Consider the following 16,820-nt stretch of genomic DNA (forward strand, 5'->3'; position numbering starts at 1 on the left):
CTTCAATTTGGCGAGCGTTCCTTGCCAAACTCAGCAGGAGCCGTATCTGTGGGCTAGAGATGAATTGAGCAGTGACAACACTGCCTTCCAGCATGCACTGAAACAAATAGCACAACAGCAGCAATTGGTGATTTAAGTCGCAGAATTTAAGTCCAAGGTAACTTTTGAGGCCGCAGGTAACTATGTTGTCGAATAAGGTCTGAATCAGATGAGTAACATTCCTCAACGTAATGTAGTGATGCACATTGTTACAGTAACCACAGTGTAAAATGAGTCCACACTGTGTTAGGTTTGCACTGCGTTCATTATGAGCACTGATTGTGTGTAATTAGTTTGGTAATATGCAGAAGCCATGAGCGCAACCAGCCAGAAAGAGTTATTGCTAGACTCAAGTTTTCCTTTTTCTCACTTTATTTCAAAACTGCTTGAATGTTTGTCTATATATCAGTGTCTAGTGGAGAGGACTAGAATATTTATGCGAGTGCTTGTGCCGGGCTTCAGAATAAATCTTAAAAACTAGCAGATGGCCCATTTTCCTCCCTGCATATTGTGTTATTCTAAACCGTCTGAAACTTCACCATCCTTTCCCAAAAGCCTGTCCTGGGGCAGAAGGGAATCTTAGATTAATTCAGAATATAAGGGTTGCTTGCTTGTATCTGTACACTGTAAAAGTAGGCATAGATACATTTATGAACACACAGTACATGTACATGCATAAAACATATATTTTCTCAACAAAACACACACCGTTGCTTTTTAAAAAATGCTCTAAACTTGCCTTATCTGTGTTTGAATTTTTATTTTTCTCACAGTAAATGAATCATATTCTATTCCTCTCCGTCTTGTTTTGCTCTGATCGTTCGTCAGTCACTTACACACATACACACATTTGTACGCAGCAGATGGCGGGACATCTCACAAATTACAACAACTGAAATCTGACTCATGCTCTTCACCAAAAACATGTTTGTTGAACAAAACAGATCTGAGAGGGAGAGATTTTATCCCTCCTCAGAAACAGGCTCACGCTGTGGTGTGGGAATACCTTGGAATTTGTATAAAGGACAGACTTCAGATCACTGAGATTGTGGGGGGAATGTGGAGGAAGGAAGATAACCGAACACACAAGTAATCTGAACACCTTGCCACTATGCTTGTTTACCCCTGTTTCACTACTCTATAGTGCATCGCTGTATAGGATGGTGATAATGGATTTGTGTCAGATTACTGGGAAGTCTTTCCTTATCTTAGTCTTGCGGATGTGCTTTTACTTTTTCCAGTATTGTCTGTTAAGAACGCGAGGCCAACTCATCAGAGCTGTTGGACATAATGCTTCCTGCTCAATAAAGTATCAGCTCACAGTCTGGTTGTGTTGATTTGTCACCTTTGGGCAAAAGTGAATGAAAGATATGGCGCCCTCAGCAGATCTGAAGAGTCTTAGTATTCGGGGGTGCGCTCAGCCTGGGCAGACACCTTGCACTTAAGGCAGCTGCACCTAGTTGACCTTATATATGTAAGCAAAATGTTATGGTTTAACAGTTAAAGTGAACTTTAACTACACCCTCAAATTGTGCTTGAATGACTGCAGAAGGTGTCTCATGGCTAAGTAGGGGGTTAGAGGACATGGGAAAGACTGACTGCCCACGCTCAGTGTAGCACGGACATTGATGTAGAGCTGGTGGTCAGAGCTAATGGCCATGAGAAGCTACTGTCACTCTCCGTTTCTCTGCTGGAAAGACAGGAAGTCTGGTGGAGCTTTACAGCTACTGGTGTTGTTCGGCTTACAGCTCGACTACAACAGGGCTTTCCTGTGTGTGTTTTTTAAAGATATTTTTTGAGACTTTTTGCCTTTTGTGGAAAGGACAGATACAGGTTTGGATTCCAGGGTTGGAATTGAACCTGCAGCAGCTGCGGCAAGGACATAGCCTTTTGTACATGGGGCGCCTGCCGTACCAGGTGCGCTATTGGATGCTCCCAAAGTATGGTTTTTAACTCTAAATACAGCACCGATTATTGGTAGGCCCATGTGTTCTGTTCACTGCCACTGATAAACAAATTTTGTTCATGTACGCCATCATTTTTCAACACATTCTCACTCCCATCTCATAAAATTCGTGCAGCTCTGCTCTAGGTACCTCACCAGCGTCAGTTTTCGATGCTCAGGAACAGCATGTAGATTTACGCTCCTTCAGTGCATTGCGTCTTTTCAAATTAATCTTCCGTTTTCACAGGAAAGGCACAGTTTCAGCTTGTTAAATAGGTATGTCTCTTTCAAAGTAAACTTCAAACACTGGTAAAATATTCTTTGTTTTTAGGTTTACTTCCCTAGGTTTCGGCAATAAAAGCACGTGCTTAGGTTTGGAAAAAAAAAACATGGTTTGACTTAAAAGATGTTTGTTGCTGATGTAATCTAACGTTTTGGTGACATAAATCATGTACGTAATGTGATATGTCACCTGTGTAGTATGCCACATATACTAGCACAATATGTTGTTGAAATAAATTGATTGACTTTTGGTTTCACATAAGACAGGAACACTGTTCTCCCGACGGAAAGTCCGGAGTTTGTTTGACCCATCCATCTCCCATTCCACCTATGTGGAATTTCTTGCTCTGGGCAGTTGCCCTGGGCATCAAAAACGCCTCTACCCACTGTGTTTCATACTGCCACTAAAGAGTTCCTTGGTGCGTCAGTAACTGACGCCGAGGGCCACTGACCAAGTGTTGGTATTTGATGAGTTAGGAATGACACAGGGTTGCATTTTTTCACCTGGGCTTATCTGTCTTGCTATAACAGCATGCATATTAGACCTCAGCGACTTCCCTAGTTTGTCAGGGAGGAGCCAGAGAGTTCTGCAGAACCAAACCTTCAAATACAAGTAGACAACTTCTGCCAATTTTGAGCAAAAAGGTATTTTTTTACTCAACCAACATGAATTTGGTTAGAAAAATATCATATGCCAAGAAGAATCTATCTCAGTTTGCATTCAGAAACAACCAAAACGTTTTTTGTGTAGTTTCTTTTTTGTTCTTTTTTACCAGGACAAGCTTACAGTCTAATATCAAATACACATAAGAGTCCACAACATAGTGTGTCAGTGTTTGATACACTTCTCTTAAACTTGTAGCTTATTTGTTTGTTTAAGAGTAACTTAAACTATTCCATTGAACCACTAGGCGAGTTATTTACAAGGTGGACGTACTGTACCATTCAATGATACATGGAAGACATTCTTTTCAAATGTATCCCAGAAATGTTTCCCCATCTATCGTTCTGTATCACCACATTTGTTGTTAAACAGTGCAGCTGAATGCGCTGAATAATGACATTATAAATGACAGTCTCTTTGACAGATGACAGTCTCTCAGCTGTTCTCGCTCTGGCCTCCTGAGAGACTCCCTCATGTAGAAACATCTTTGACTGAGTCTTTCTTTGCTTCCCTGCTTTTATCCTGCTTTATCAGAAACCATGTTGTTGCAGGGTTTTGAAGATTTAGAGTTTTTTTGTAGTGTGGCCTCATTACAAATGCACTGCACATGGCATTGAAGTTATGCAGAGTAACCAAATATCTCGCATTTTTACAATTATGATATGCAAGTGTGAAGAGCATTCATTGACAGGGTCGTGACATTTACAGAGATCTCCACCAACAATAAACTACATCACCAGTCACCAGAACATTCACCGCCACTGGCAGTGATATAATAGTATTGTGCACTGTGAAATGCATGCTCTGCTTTCAGTCTGCTATCTTTCAGTTGAGCCTTCTTTGTAATGATGATAGCATTTGTATTTGAATCAGATCAAAATTCTACTCCAGTAGCTGTAACACTAGGTCATCAGAAAAAAAAAATCTCCTCATGGTCCCAGCTACCTGAACAGAACTGGGTAAATCTGGCTTTTCCTTTTATGCTCCGCAAGTTTGGAATGAGCTATAAGGCACACTAAACTTTCAAACTTTACCCTCTCTTGACATGATTTGTAAGTTTTTACAGAACAATGATATTGCCTTTTGCCAATGCCATTTTTAACTTTATTTTTTCCAAGATGTGAGATACCATTGTGACATGTAACCAAGTTGTTAATAACTAACAACGCACTAAGCAAAATGAATAAAGAAAGCACAAGTAAAGGAAAAATAAAACAAACACATTCAGTCACAAACCCTCAACAAGGTAGCAAATATTATATTAGAAATGATAAAAGGTGACCAAATACAAACATATACTATCCAAACCCCTCACCCCTAAGTCCATACAATTCAATCCATCTATACTTCTAAGTTCATATTATTCACAGTATTTACTTGTATTCTGGTCAGGGTGGAGAAGCCTCTGAAGCTGCATCCTACATGAAGGCTACCCAGTGTTTGACTTGCTCCTGAAACCTTGCACCTCTTAGCCTTCACAAGTGCATCAATATTAGATGTACAGAGTCATCCAGTGGGCTGGATTTGACCCTTTGGTGGGCCAGTTCTAGCCATGGGCTGCATGTTGGACACTCCTATGCCAGACCATCATTATAGAGAAGCATTATTAGCATGATGGTGCCAAAAGAATTGTTTTGTTCGACCAACAGTAAATACATTTAGTTTACAATAATATTAAACTGGGAAAAGAGGCAAATTCTTAATTTTAGGCACCCAAAAGCATTTAGAATTTTTACCATGAAAGTGGCATAAAGATCAGTTATCAAAATAATTGAGGCTTCATTTTTTTTCTGATCAACTAGATAAATACACTCGCTGGCCACTTTGTAAGGTACACCTTGCTGGTACCGTGTTGGACCCCTTTAGCCTTCAGAATTGCCTTAACTCTTCATGGCACAGATTCAACAAGTTGCTGGAAACATTCCTCAGAGATTTTGGTCCGTATTGACATGATAGCATCACACAGTTGCTGCAGATTTGTCGGCTGCTCATCCATGATGTTAATCTCCCGTTCCGCCACATCCCAAAGGTGCTCTATTGGATTGAGATCTGGTGACTGTGGAGGCCATTGGAGTACAGTGAACTCATTGTCATGTTCAAGAAACCAGTTTGAGATGATTTGAGCTTTGTGACATGGTGCGTTATCCTGCTGGAAGTAGCCATCAGAAGATGGGTACACTGTGGTCATAAAGGGATGGACACGGTCAGCAACAATACTCAGGTAGGCTGTGGTGTTTAAACCATGCTCAGTTGGTACTAAGGGGCCCAAAGTGTGCCAAGAAAATATCCCCCACACCATTACACCACCAGCAGCCTGAACCGTTGATACAAGGCAGGATGGATCCATGCTTTCATGTTGTTTACACCAAATTCTGATCCTACCATCTGAATGTGGCAGCAGAAATCATGACTCATCAGACCAGGCAACGTTTTTCCAATATTTTATTGTCCAGTTTTGGTGAGCCTGTGTGAATTGTAGCCTCAGATTCATGTGCTTAGCTGAAAGAGGTGGCACCAGGTGTGGTCTTCTGCTGCTGTAGCCCATCTGCTTCAAAGTTTGATGTGTTGTTGGCCCAGAGATGGTCTGTAACAAGTGGTTATTTAATAATTTCTCTTTTTTGGACCTTCCTCTGTAAACCTTAGAGATGGTTGTGCGTGAAAATCCCAGTAGATCAGCAGTTTCTGAAATACTCAGACCAGCCTGTCTGGCACCAACAACCATGCCGTGTTCAAAGTCACTTAAATCACCTTTCTTCCTCATTCTGATGCTCAGTTTGAACTTCAGTTGACCATGTCTACATGCCTAAATGCACTGAGTTGTTGCCACGTGATTGGCTGATTGGCTGATTAGCTATTTGCACTAACGAGCTTGACCAATTACACCTAATAAAGTGGCTGGTGAGAATAAATCGACTAACTGCAGCATGGTATTTTCAGGTCTTTTAATAACAATTTTAATCAATGACAAGAGGCATTATTTGCATGATACAGTTATGTTTTTCCCAACCACAGTGCCTTTTGAATTAGTGCAGGCAGTAACAGTTTGTTTCAAGCTTCAAACATTTACGGTTTAGTTATAACTGACACACACCCACTGCAGCTTATCATTTGCTTCAAATATCTTCACAAACCGCCTTACGGTGCTGCCGTTTTTTCATCAGTGGCATGTTCCTCTGCCCGGAGAATTTGTATCCCTTCTGCCTATTTTCACTCTGTGTACCATCTCTTCAGGGAAACCTTTAGTATCATAAAGGAAAGCTGCCAAACTGAACTTCAAAAAGAGCTGCTGTCTTAGGCACCATTTATTCCCAGTTACTACCTAACCAGCTGGCTGCTAAAGTAAGGTACCTGAAACTGACTTCACCAAGACTGCTACCATAGAGGAAGACTCACAACTTTTCTGGTCTTTCTGAGCAGCAAAATGATGCAGTCTATTGTGAAATGGCAACAATAAGTTCCAAAATGACAAAAAATGTCATTTTCTCTGAGAAACTCGACATAAATTGTACACACACTGGCTCACAGAGTGCATCTTGTTTTTTTGGAAAGAGGCCACAACTTTCACATTTCATCAGCAAATGTGAAATCAGCTGTAAGGAAAAGAATTTTTTTGCATACTTTTCTTTGTAAATATGTTTTGCCCCACATTCAGCAGTTGTAGCACTAATATAAGCTTGTTGATTCACAACTTGCAATGGGTGAATGTTTTCTAGCTCCATTGTGCAAGTTTTCAGTTTTCACCACAAGTAAATTAAGACTGTAATGCTGTATTCAACACTCCGCTCCACCCTAGTATGTGTAATTTTGAAAATGTCAGAACAGAGAAATTATATGCATCATTCCCTCAGGTTCTGTCAAACGGCCGCGCATGATAGATTGATAAATTGACGGACGCACAAAGCCTGATTCATTGTCCCTGTCCAGATTTCCTTGCGGGGACAAAAATGTAATGGCACCAGCATAAGTGAAAGCATGACATGTTTTTGAATCTAAAGGTCCGTGCTTTTCTGAGAGAACTATAATGTCTGGTTTGTGGTTTCATCAATAGTGCCAGGTTGCCAGATTTCCTCCTGTTCATCCATCTTTAACCCACTGTGTGTCGTATTAGAGGCCTCTGGCCCAGATCTGTCATTCTTATTCACATTCTTTATTCCCTTCTGCCTCATTGACATTGGCAGTAGACTGAGCCAGTCCCAGCTGGCTCATTCTGAAATTGCTTACTGTAGAAACACATCCCCACAGTAAAACAGACTGCTACCCCCATGCCAGCTGTTCAGTCCTCACACTCACCTAATATAACCCCATTGAGCTTAAGGGTTTTAAAAAGTGTAATGAGAAAATATTCCAAGTTAAAGAGCAGATTGTCAAAAGGACTGTACAATTGAGACACATATTGCGGAGCTGAGCGGCATCTCAGGAGTGCATCATTTCACTTATGTGACTTGTGGTTTCGCTGTTTTCTACAGCACAGAGATGTGGCCCTTAAGACGATTGTCAGATTAGCTGAATGAGTTGAACTTCAGGCTAATTTTATCTCCAACTTTTCTCCTGTTAATCTTTGCTTTTGCCTCCTTTACTGTTCCCCTAATTTGGACACTCCCATAGTAAAACACTACAGCACAATGCAATATTTGCACCTGAATGACTTAAAGTAAATCAGCAATGTGGCTAAGTGTATGCCAAAAGTCCACTGAATGACATCAGGCTGAATTTACTGTAGCTGCACCCAATAAGTTTCAGCTTTGGAGAGATACATTGCAATGGTGGAGTTAATTAAGAAAGTTAATTATAGAAAATTAAAGGTTAAAGACCGGTTGTTAATTTGTGGTTTTCGGGAATTGTTGACTGTGCTTCGTTTTATTTGATGTGCAGCGCCGAGATTTGCTGACCGTTAACAGAAACTGGATGTCCACAAAAAACCTTGTTGTCGAGCCAGTAGTTTCTGTCTGGGCTTCATTGTATTTTGTGGAATTGCTGAGATGTCTGTGAGGGTTGAGCATTGGCACAAACCTCATAATAAAATAATGATTGGTTAAATGTGATTTTTGACGTCAGGTAGTCCATTTCAATACAGGTTATGTGGTTATTGAAAAAAAACTTATGACACAAAGGCTATTTACCTTCTGAGACAGATGGGATTGCCAGAGTGCACTATTTTTACAGCCACAGAGTGGTTTATCGTGTTTATCCCATGGCCAAATTTGGGACAACACAGTTTTAAAATGGATATTTCATGTTGACACTTTGCCTCATATGCTGGGCCTCGATATAGCCTGAAATTTATGATGAGTCATTCGTAGGCTGTTAGGCCCAAGCACTGGCACCCCATAAGGGTGCATACTCCTTAATGTCATCACACCCACTAAGTGTGTACCTGTACGTGCCTATAAAACCGTCAATACTATTGCATAGTGACTGCTGATAACATTGTGTCTAAAGGCCTTTACATATCAGGGGTGTGATGAAAAAACTACACGATAATATGAAATACTTCCATCCATCCATTTTCATCCGCTTATCCGGGGCCGGGCATCACTGTTGCGATGTTATGACGCGACGTCCGTTCAGTCAGACAACTCACGTTTAAATGTTAATTTCAACAGCAGAACATAGTCAGAGTTTGGCGTCTAGACTTCGGCCTCATCGCTCCCTGCGGATATATTTTTACATGAGATACTGGGGAGTGATGATTAAATATTTCCCACCTTTAGCCGGAGCCTGCAGGTGGATGCTGGGGTGGATGTGGGGCTGAAAGAGCGAGCAGCAGCACTGATGCAGGGCAGCAGCGGCACTGACAAGGCAAAGAGAGAACTGGGAAGATTTTGCAGCTTAAATACACCGCCAGATTGGGAGGGTGTGTTTCGTGGATGACATATGGGGAGTGATGTATGACATGTGTGTATGAATCAGTGCAGCTCGAGTTGACTGCCTGAACTATCTTGCAGGCGTCGCTCCATTTATGCACAATGTGATTGGTTGATTCCTTTATTCCCGGTGCAAAGCTCAGAAAAATGGACTTTGTTCTGAAAAAGGAAAAAAAAAATCTGTCACTTTTTCACTGCGTAATATTTGGGTTCTGTGTAAAGAACATAGAGTTGACATACGGAAGACCGGAGGTATTAAAAGGTGAACATCCTAAATGATCTTTCCTGGTCATCTTACAGCTCCTCTTTACAGAAGTGCCTGTAGCGTGCAGTAGGAAACTCAGGAGAGCTGACCTGGACATATTCCTGCTGGTGAATCGGTGCATTTGAGAAAACATACAGTACAGTTGGTTAGCGAGACTGCACATTTGGGACACAACTACTGCCTATGGAAGAGTTCTACAACACAGTGCTGCCCTAGAAGGCTTCGGCCATCTATAAAAACCCAACCCATTCTAAACCACTTGTTATCTGCAGTATGTGCTGTCTTATCAACTTGTCAGCTTTCGAGGAACACCTATTCCTGCAGACTTACATTCAATAACAGCTTTTGTTGTCAAGAGCCATTACACAGCTGAACAAACTTTGTGAACACCTCCAGCCACACTGTTCTCTTGGGCATATGTAATGTGCAATGTGAACTGTCACAGAGCTTATATGTTTTATCGAGCCAGAAGCTTTTCACAACGAAACATTTTCTAACCATTGATCTGCTTTCCTCCCAACAGAGACCATGACGACCGCCACCTCCCCCATCCTGTTGAAATGGGACCCCAAGAGTCTTGAAATCCGCACCCTGACTGTGGAGAGGCTCCTGGAGCCCCTGGTCACACAGGTACTTGTTAGCTCATGTGATGCATTGAAGTTTGAAAGATAACTGGAGCCGAGTTCTTCTCAAATGGGTTGACGTCTTTTGATATACAAAGTAACACTAGACGAGACATCCAAGTATATATTATCTGATACTCTTAAAGGTTTGTTCATAAGCAATAAGTCCTCTCAAGTCTGATGATGTCAGTTGTGACGGACCTCTGAACACAAGACACTTGTTATAGTTCACAGTGACAGTAAAATGGATTACGTTCTGGTCGCACTTTTGCTGGATCACTTGTTACAAAGATGTTAAACTCTACTGGGTCCCTGCCAAAGACTTTGGCTCATCGCCACTGACTTTGTTTGGCTTCTTTAGCTGAACAGATTGCTGCACATGACTTTGGTCACCCTGGCTTATGTGACTAAGTCTGTCTAGGGTTGGATGTTGTTTAGATTTTGCAGGTTCAGATTCAGGGCAGCGTGGCGCGGCGATGCAGTGGTTAGCACACAGCAGGAGGGTTCTGGGATCGAACTCTCCAGCCGGCTGGGGCCCTTGCAGTTTGGTTATTCTTCTCATGTCAGTATGGGGTTTTTTGGGACTCTGTGGCTTCTTCCCAAAGTCCAAAGACATGCAGGTTAGGTTACTTGAAATTACCTATAGGTGCTGAATGTGAGGGTGAATTGTTGTCTGTCTCTGTAGCTTGAACATCTGGCTTTTGAATTTGATGGTAAAGGTCACAACTGTCATTCACTCCTTGGCTGACAGTGACTGAAATACGACCCCTAGGAGGACGTGCTATTTTTAGCGCCTTTGCCAGTTTGATGCAGTGACCACCAGTCACAAAATTCCGTCCTTCCCAGCCCAAGATTCGTCCCAAATTTAGTCTGCACCGAGTTTGGGAGTGAAACTGAGTGAATAAGATATTAAAAAAATGAATTAACCACCATTAAATTTTCACTGGCTTCCTTGCTGCTTTGTACTGTTTACTAACCTTCGACTAACATCGAACTTGGTACCCCAAAAAGGCATACTTGTCTACTGCAGAGCTGTGTATACATCTTTGGTACACAACAGGAAATCAGTCTGTCGCTTTATTTTAACGGGTTTCCCTGTGTTTAAAACACCCGCATGACACATGCTAATGTTGGTGGACTGAGGTTATATGTGTCGGCCTTGTAATAGTCTGGCAACGTGGCCAGGATGTACCTTGCCTCTTGACCCTGCCGTGACTTTGAGTAGGATAAGTTGAAGATAGCAGATACAGATAATGTATGGTTTGAGGTTCAGGTTCAGATGTGTATCTGGTACCTGGCCTGAATCTTTCTGAATCCTAGTGCAGAATACAGTCATATTATTAGAGTAAAAAGAAAAAAAGAAAACATTGTAAGTAGCTTCTTCAGGGTTAGGCGTTTATGAAAGAGTCTTCACCTGACTCAGAGCATGTGTAAAATGTTTATGAGGTCTGGGATTATGGTCAGTCATGGACAAAGCAGTATGTACATCTTCCAAAGCACAGCTTTGGTTTTTAAATTGATTAATGTTCTCACCAGCACCTGAATGTACCATCAGCTGCACTACACTGCGGCAGTTACTGAATATAAAGCCCAACTTTGTCAAAAATTAAATACGATATGCTCTTTACGGTGATAATTAAACCTATCCCAAGCGATGTTAAATCTTTACCAGCCACAACAATGCGTCACGGCTGGTATTCTTTCAGTTTTTGAGTCTGTGTGTGTCATCATGGCAAAGTGTGGTCCTGTTGACACCTATTGTGGTGGGAACTATCACAGATCACAGTTTACTTTCACAGTATTTTGCCAGGTGTTAATGTGTCTGTGTGTCTGTGGACAGATTTTGTCGATACGATAGCATTGCAACTGTTCAAGATGCAGTCATGGAACTTCACAGGTTGGGAGTTGAGATTGGGGAGTTGAGTTGGGACCAGAAGTAGGAAGGAAGGAATTAGGGAAGGGGCAGTTTCCCCCCTTCTCACTTGACCCCCTGTCTCACGAAACTCAACAGGTGTGTTAGTTAAGATCACAATGAAGGCCCAGGTTGAAGATGGGTGTGGTAGAGGCAAAGGCACTGGAACTAGGGGGGTAGAAAGTAGGGAAGGGAGCATTTTCCCTCCACTTTGCATCCCTGTCCCACATTAGTCACGCAGCACTGTATTGTGGCTGCAGTGATCCCATCACAAGATGGCCTCTAGTTTCAACTTCATTATAATACTGTGTTGAAATGAGAAGAAAAGAAGGTCCACCTGAATGACACTGCAGGAAAACAGGCACATTCAGAAATCTAAAAACCTTTGGTACGCTTTGGGAAATAAATAAACTATTTGCATGGTAATATATGAACAGACAGACAACACTGCAGCTTTCCTGAGGTTTTTAGAAACCCCACTACAAAATCAAGCAGACTTACTCACAGTAGTCACAAAATGAGCGCAGCATCCAGGTGGGACTGTACCTATTTATTCGAGGAAGACATCCCTGGCAACTCTCCTGTTTCTTCAGGATGTCTTCATAAAGCTGCTTCATTGCAGGTAATGGCTGTCCCACTGACAGTGGTGGTTATTAGATGTGGAAAGGCTAGATTTACACCCAGCCTCGGACTCAGAACACAGCCTGTTTACTCCTCGGTCCCCTAGAGAATGTATTGTGAGTATTGATTGTAGACTTTTTTGCCAGCTTTACCTGTTACAGCAGCAATACACAGCCGTTTTATCTCCCATTGTCAACTTTTTATGTTTGTTTTCTTTTGGAGACAATGGATTATTATAGTGCCTCCGTTTATCTGATCTTACACACAAAACTCCTCATATTCCCACTCGTTTCGTAACCACTCTATTTGACGCAGAAGTGAGACTAAGTAATCATTTTTTAACTCACAAGGAAGTCTCAGTTCTCCACACCAAAGCCCACAGTCCTAAACAAGTAACACCAAATGAAATTTAAGGACCAACAGAACAGAATAGTTGGTAGAAGTTTATCAAATAGAGTAACACGTCGGGGCACCCACTAGCTCACCTAGGAGAGCGGACTCCCTATTTACAAAGGCTTTCTCCTTGTCGCAGCAGCCATGGATTCCAACCTGAGGCCCTTTGCTGCATGTCGTCCCTCCTCTCTTTCTCTCTTTCACTCTGGATCTGTCCTGTCTAATACAGGCAGAAACACAGAAATAGAGCAACACATGAATGCTGCATAATTTGTTTTTTTCAAACATATCCCACTGTAATACGTGGATAGCTGAGACACCTCAGTAAACAACAAAATACAAAAAGCTGTTGTGCAGTTATACATGAAATGAGATGTGTGCTGTTTTCGAAATAAGAGGTGAAAATGCTGAACTCAACAATGCAAATTCTTGCAGTGCAAACATAAACAGGAATTGATCTCATTCTTGTGAAATATAATGTGTTTGCAGGCTTTCCGCAGCATAGCCCATGCTCCATGTCTTTTGAGTCATACAGCTCTAAGTAAAAGTACTAATCGTTTGTGTGAAGTCCAAGATGAGTTGCAGCTCTTTTTGATATCGTCAAGTCATGTTGAAATTGACCCTTCACTAAGTCACACCCCTGGATGCAGACTCGCCAACTCGCCAAGCTACTGAAGGTATAGCCTACTGAATGTATACACATGCTGCTTTTGCTTTTTAATGATTATAACCTGCCTGTCCAGCGGTGGAGGTCCAGGTGCTGGCAGCGGCACGGGGGCGAAGCCAAACGCCATTCATCTGCACACACTGCGATGCCACACAGCTGGTTCAATATCAGTGAAGTTTCCCTTTCTATTCATTGTCCTCTGTGGCGATCAGCAGTGATGTGGTGGTTCACTTTTACACTGTGATCTGTAGCCTATAGTTCGGCTTTAGCTTCTAACTATCTTTGTCTTTTTAACCTGTTGTTGCTGCTGAGTCAGTTTGACATCCTGGATATATCCTTCAAACACAGACTGTAGACCCCTCTGTCTGCTTCTCTCTGGAATCACTGTTTCACTTTTCCAAAAGTTTCTTCAGGGAGTGTAGTTAGTTACAGTGTGGGCTCCATGCTTACTCCGACAGCTTGTGGGGCCATGACATAGGGGCGGGGCTTAGGGAAAGGTCAGTTGTGAATCCTGTGACTTACTAAGGTTTGGATCATATGACTGAAGTCCAAGCCTCTCACTGAATTTTCTTTTTGCTTTTGTTGGTGACACTGACAAATCTGTTATACCACAGAGATGCAGGCTTTGGGGATGATGATGATCATTATATCAAACATAGTTTGAGTGAAAGAGCTGTTCACCCTTCGAATAGGATCTGTGCAGACATGCATCACATGTCGTATCCACTGAAAAAAGCACAGAACATGGCAGCGTTTGGTGATGACATGTAACATCCTTTGCAAATCCTGACCATCAAGGAGCAACCTTATCCCCTAGAAATTACATTTGTATAGTTTTAAATTGTTTTTATAATAACATTGTGGTGAGAGCATAATCGCTGCCTTTATTTTGTTCAGAGACAACATTTCTTTGAGTTATAAAACGCTATGTTCGTGTACCACGCTGACTTTGCAGGCAGGTGGTCAGAGTGGATGGTGGATATAAATTGCAGGACTGTGATACTTGAATACCAGGTTTGTGTCCAGACTCCTGTCTTAGGTTTAGCCAACAAAAGTACTTTGATTAAGGTAAAGATATTGATTTCAGTTACATGTTAACAGAAAAGGTAACAATAAAAAAAGAATATGCTGCTGTCTCTTTGAGTGGATGATGTATCACAAAGATTGCCTATTTAAGCAGACAACAAATTAAATACATTGTCAGTGAACATTTTAGTGAAACATTCAGTATCAGCATTTGTGCAGTGGACTAGGTTTGTTAATTATCAACATTTCCTTGTCATGGTAATAGCAAACTTAATGTGTGCAGGAAAAAAAAGTATTTGCTGTTTCAAATGAGTTGTTTTAAAGTTTCTTTTCTCGGAGACAGTGCTGCCTCGAAGCCATAATTGCACCAGACTTGCTTGCTTGATTTTTTTTGATTGCTCGATATTTCCTGAAACAGCTCATTTTGTGCCCAGACAAAGTTGAGTTCATGGCAAATCACCAAAATACCAATAAGAGCACATCAAGAGATGGCTGAATCAGAGCAGACGTCGAGAATGTGTTTCCCTCCTTATTCATTTTATAGGATTTCTGAGCTTGAGTTATTGCCGGCCATCCGTCTCCTCATCCCTGCCTGTATAACTTTATGGGTTTTGGGCTTATTTGCTGTAATTGGATTACATAAAAACTTCCAGTGAACCACCATTACTGTTTGCTTGGAAGAAAACCCAGACATGCATCTTTTCAATTAGCATCATCATCCTAGTTTGAATAGCACTGGCATCGAATATATGAATAAACTCTTATAAAATATATACTCTAATTTTAGGCAGTATATAAAATCAAACCCAGTTAGTTTCCATTCAGATGCGCATTGTGCTCAGTCTGTCAGCCACATCCTGTGTTTGCTCTCATGAGTGGTCATTAAAGTGACAGGTAGGTAATTGCTTAATGTTAGAAAGGCTGATGAGCTTCCTCTCTTGACACATAGTGATCATCATTAATTCCTTTCTATAGCGATGCCCAACTGCCCTTACAGCAAATTATGTGTCTGACTACCAAACTGTTTTCATTTCCAGAATGACGCTTCTTCCTTTTGACATCTTAATTTCTGTTTATTGGAACCCATTTCGCTGTTTTTGCAGCAGTGATCCCTGGATCTTTTCAGACAGCTTCATTCGGAGTGTGTGAACTCCCAACACAATGCTTATTGATTTAGCCAAAAGAGAAAGAATTCAGATGCAGGTCTTTTGTCAGACAGGTCTAGAAATAATATACATCTTATCCTTTCAGCTCCATGATCTAGTGGAGTTTTGCAGGCAGTTTGCCGACTGAGATTTCCACCGAGAAATGTTGTGGTATTCGTCTTATATAACTACTTTTAAATAAATGATCTGTAACTTTATTCTCTCCCTCCACCTGACTGTTACCTCTCTGAATTGATGGATATCAGGATTAAAAATGATTCATCATCTACTCCGCGGCACAGTAACCGTAAAATTCTGCAACAAAGATGATATTGCGGCAAAACGCATTCGCTGCACACCTATGGGAATAAGCACAACAGCCAGCTATAGTAGTTCATCTTTACTGCGATTGCATTGGAAGTGTGGAGCATTTTCGGATATGAACGAGACACTGTGATTGTTTTTCCTGTCAATTTGGATGATTCAGTGTTTTTGGATGGAATAAAAGGTTGCCTCAGGAGGATAGACAAACAGGCTCGCCCTGACATTGCTTGAGATAGCAGGCTCATTTATCATGACCAAACCTCTCTCACCCCTGCCGGAGTACTGGCCAAGTCCATAGCTAATAACACTGAGGGGCTTACTTTATCACAGCGTATGAAGGCAGCATGCCTCTGATATAGTAAACATTTTTATACTGCAGGCGGTAGCAATATATTTTGAAAGAATTATAGCGAGGTAGCCTTGAGAGGCAGGTGGGGAAAAAAACAGGTACTAGAAGTTGGGCTGTTTTCATTTACTACAGTGGAGACTTTATGTATGTTGGTATGGAAATGTGGGGGCACTGAACAGGAACCAGTTGGCCATAATGGTAAACATGGTTATAAAAGTGGAAATGCTTTGATATAACCACAAAAATGATGACAGAACTTTGGCGCTGGGGAAACTTTTGCTTTAACTAGCTTCACTCACAGGCAGGCAGTGGATGCTCTCATGCAGTGTCGGCTCTTGAGGTCTTCCTGTATGTTTATATTATTATAAGACTTTGAAATGAACTTTGGACATTAACATTGAGGATTTAACTTTGCAAGACACTGTTGTGGTAGAGTTGGGCTGGTGTGAAGATTTTCAGACTGGTTTAATATTAAACCAAACAGCAGACCAGTATACTGAATTTTACCAGTTTTCCCATTTGACTCAGCAGCCGCTCCTGAGTGAAACAAAATGACACTGTGTCCCAAGAGAAAACTAGCGTCTGACTATCTTGTAGCATCTGCCTATCATTGGTCGACTACAAACATGACGTATCATCTGAAACATGGAAGTAGCTATTGGTCGACTACAAACATGACGTATCATCTGAAACATGGAAGT

At 41.5% G+C, this 16,820-nt stretch overlaps 1 protein-coding gene across 1 annotated transcript in view; it reads left to right on the top strand.

The window, feature by feature from the left end:
* Positions 1-16,820, top strand: part of ctnna2 (catenin (cadherin-associated protein), alpha 2) — a 512,716-nt gene that overhangs the window by 31,342 nt on the left and 464,554 nt on the right. The window contains exon 2 of the mRNA XM_050043846.1: positions 9,583-9,689. Within this exon, the coding sequence (XP_049899803.1) occupies positions 9,588-9,689 (102 nt within the window). The 5' untranslated portion in view covers positions 9,583-9,587. The remainder of the gene's footprint in view (positions 1-9,582; positions 9,690-16,820) is intronic.

Source organism: Epinephelus moara, chromosome 5 (assembly GCF_006386435.1).
Source record: "Epinephelus moara isolate mb chromosome 5, YSFRI_EMoa_1.0, whole genome shotgun sequence".
NCBI lineage: Eukaryota > Metazoa > Chordata > Actinopteri > Perciformes > Serranidae > Epinephelus > Epinephelus moara.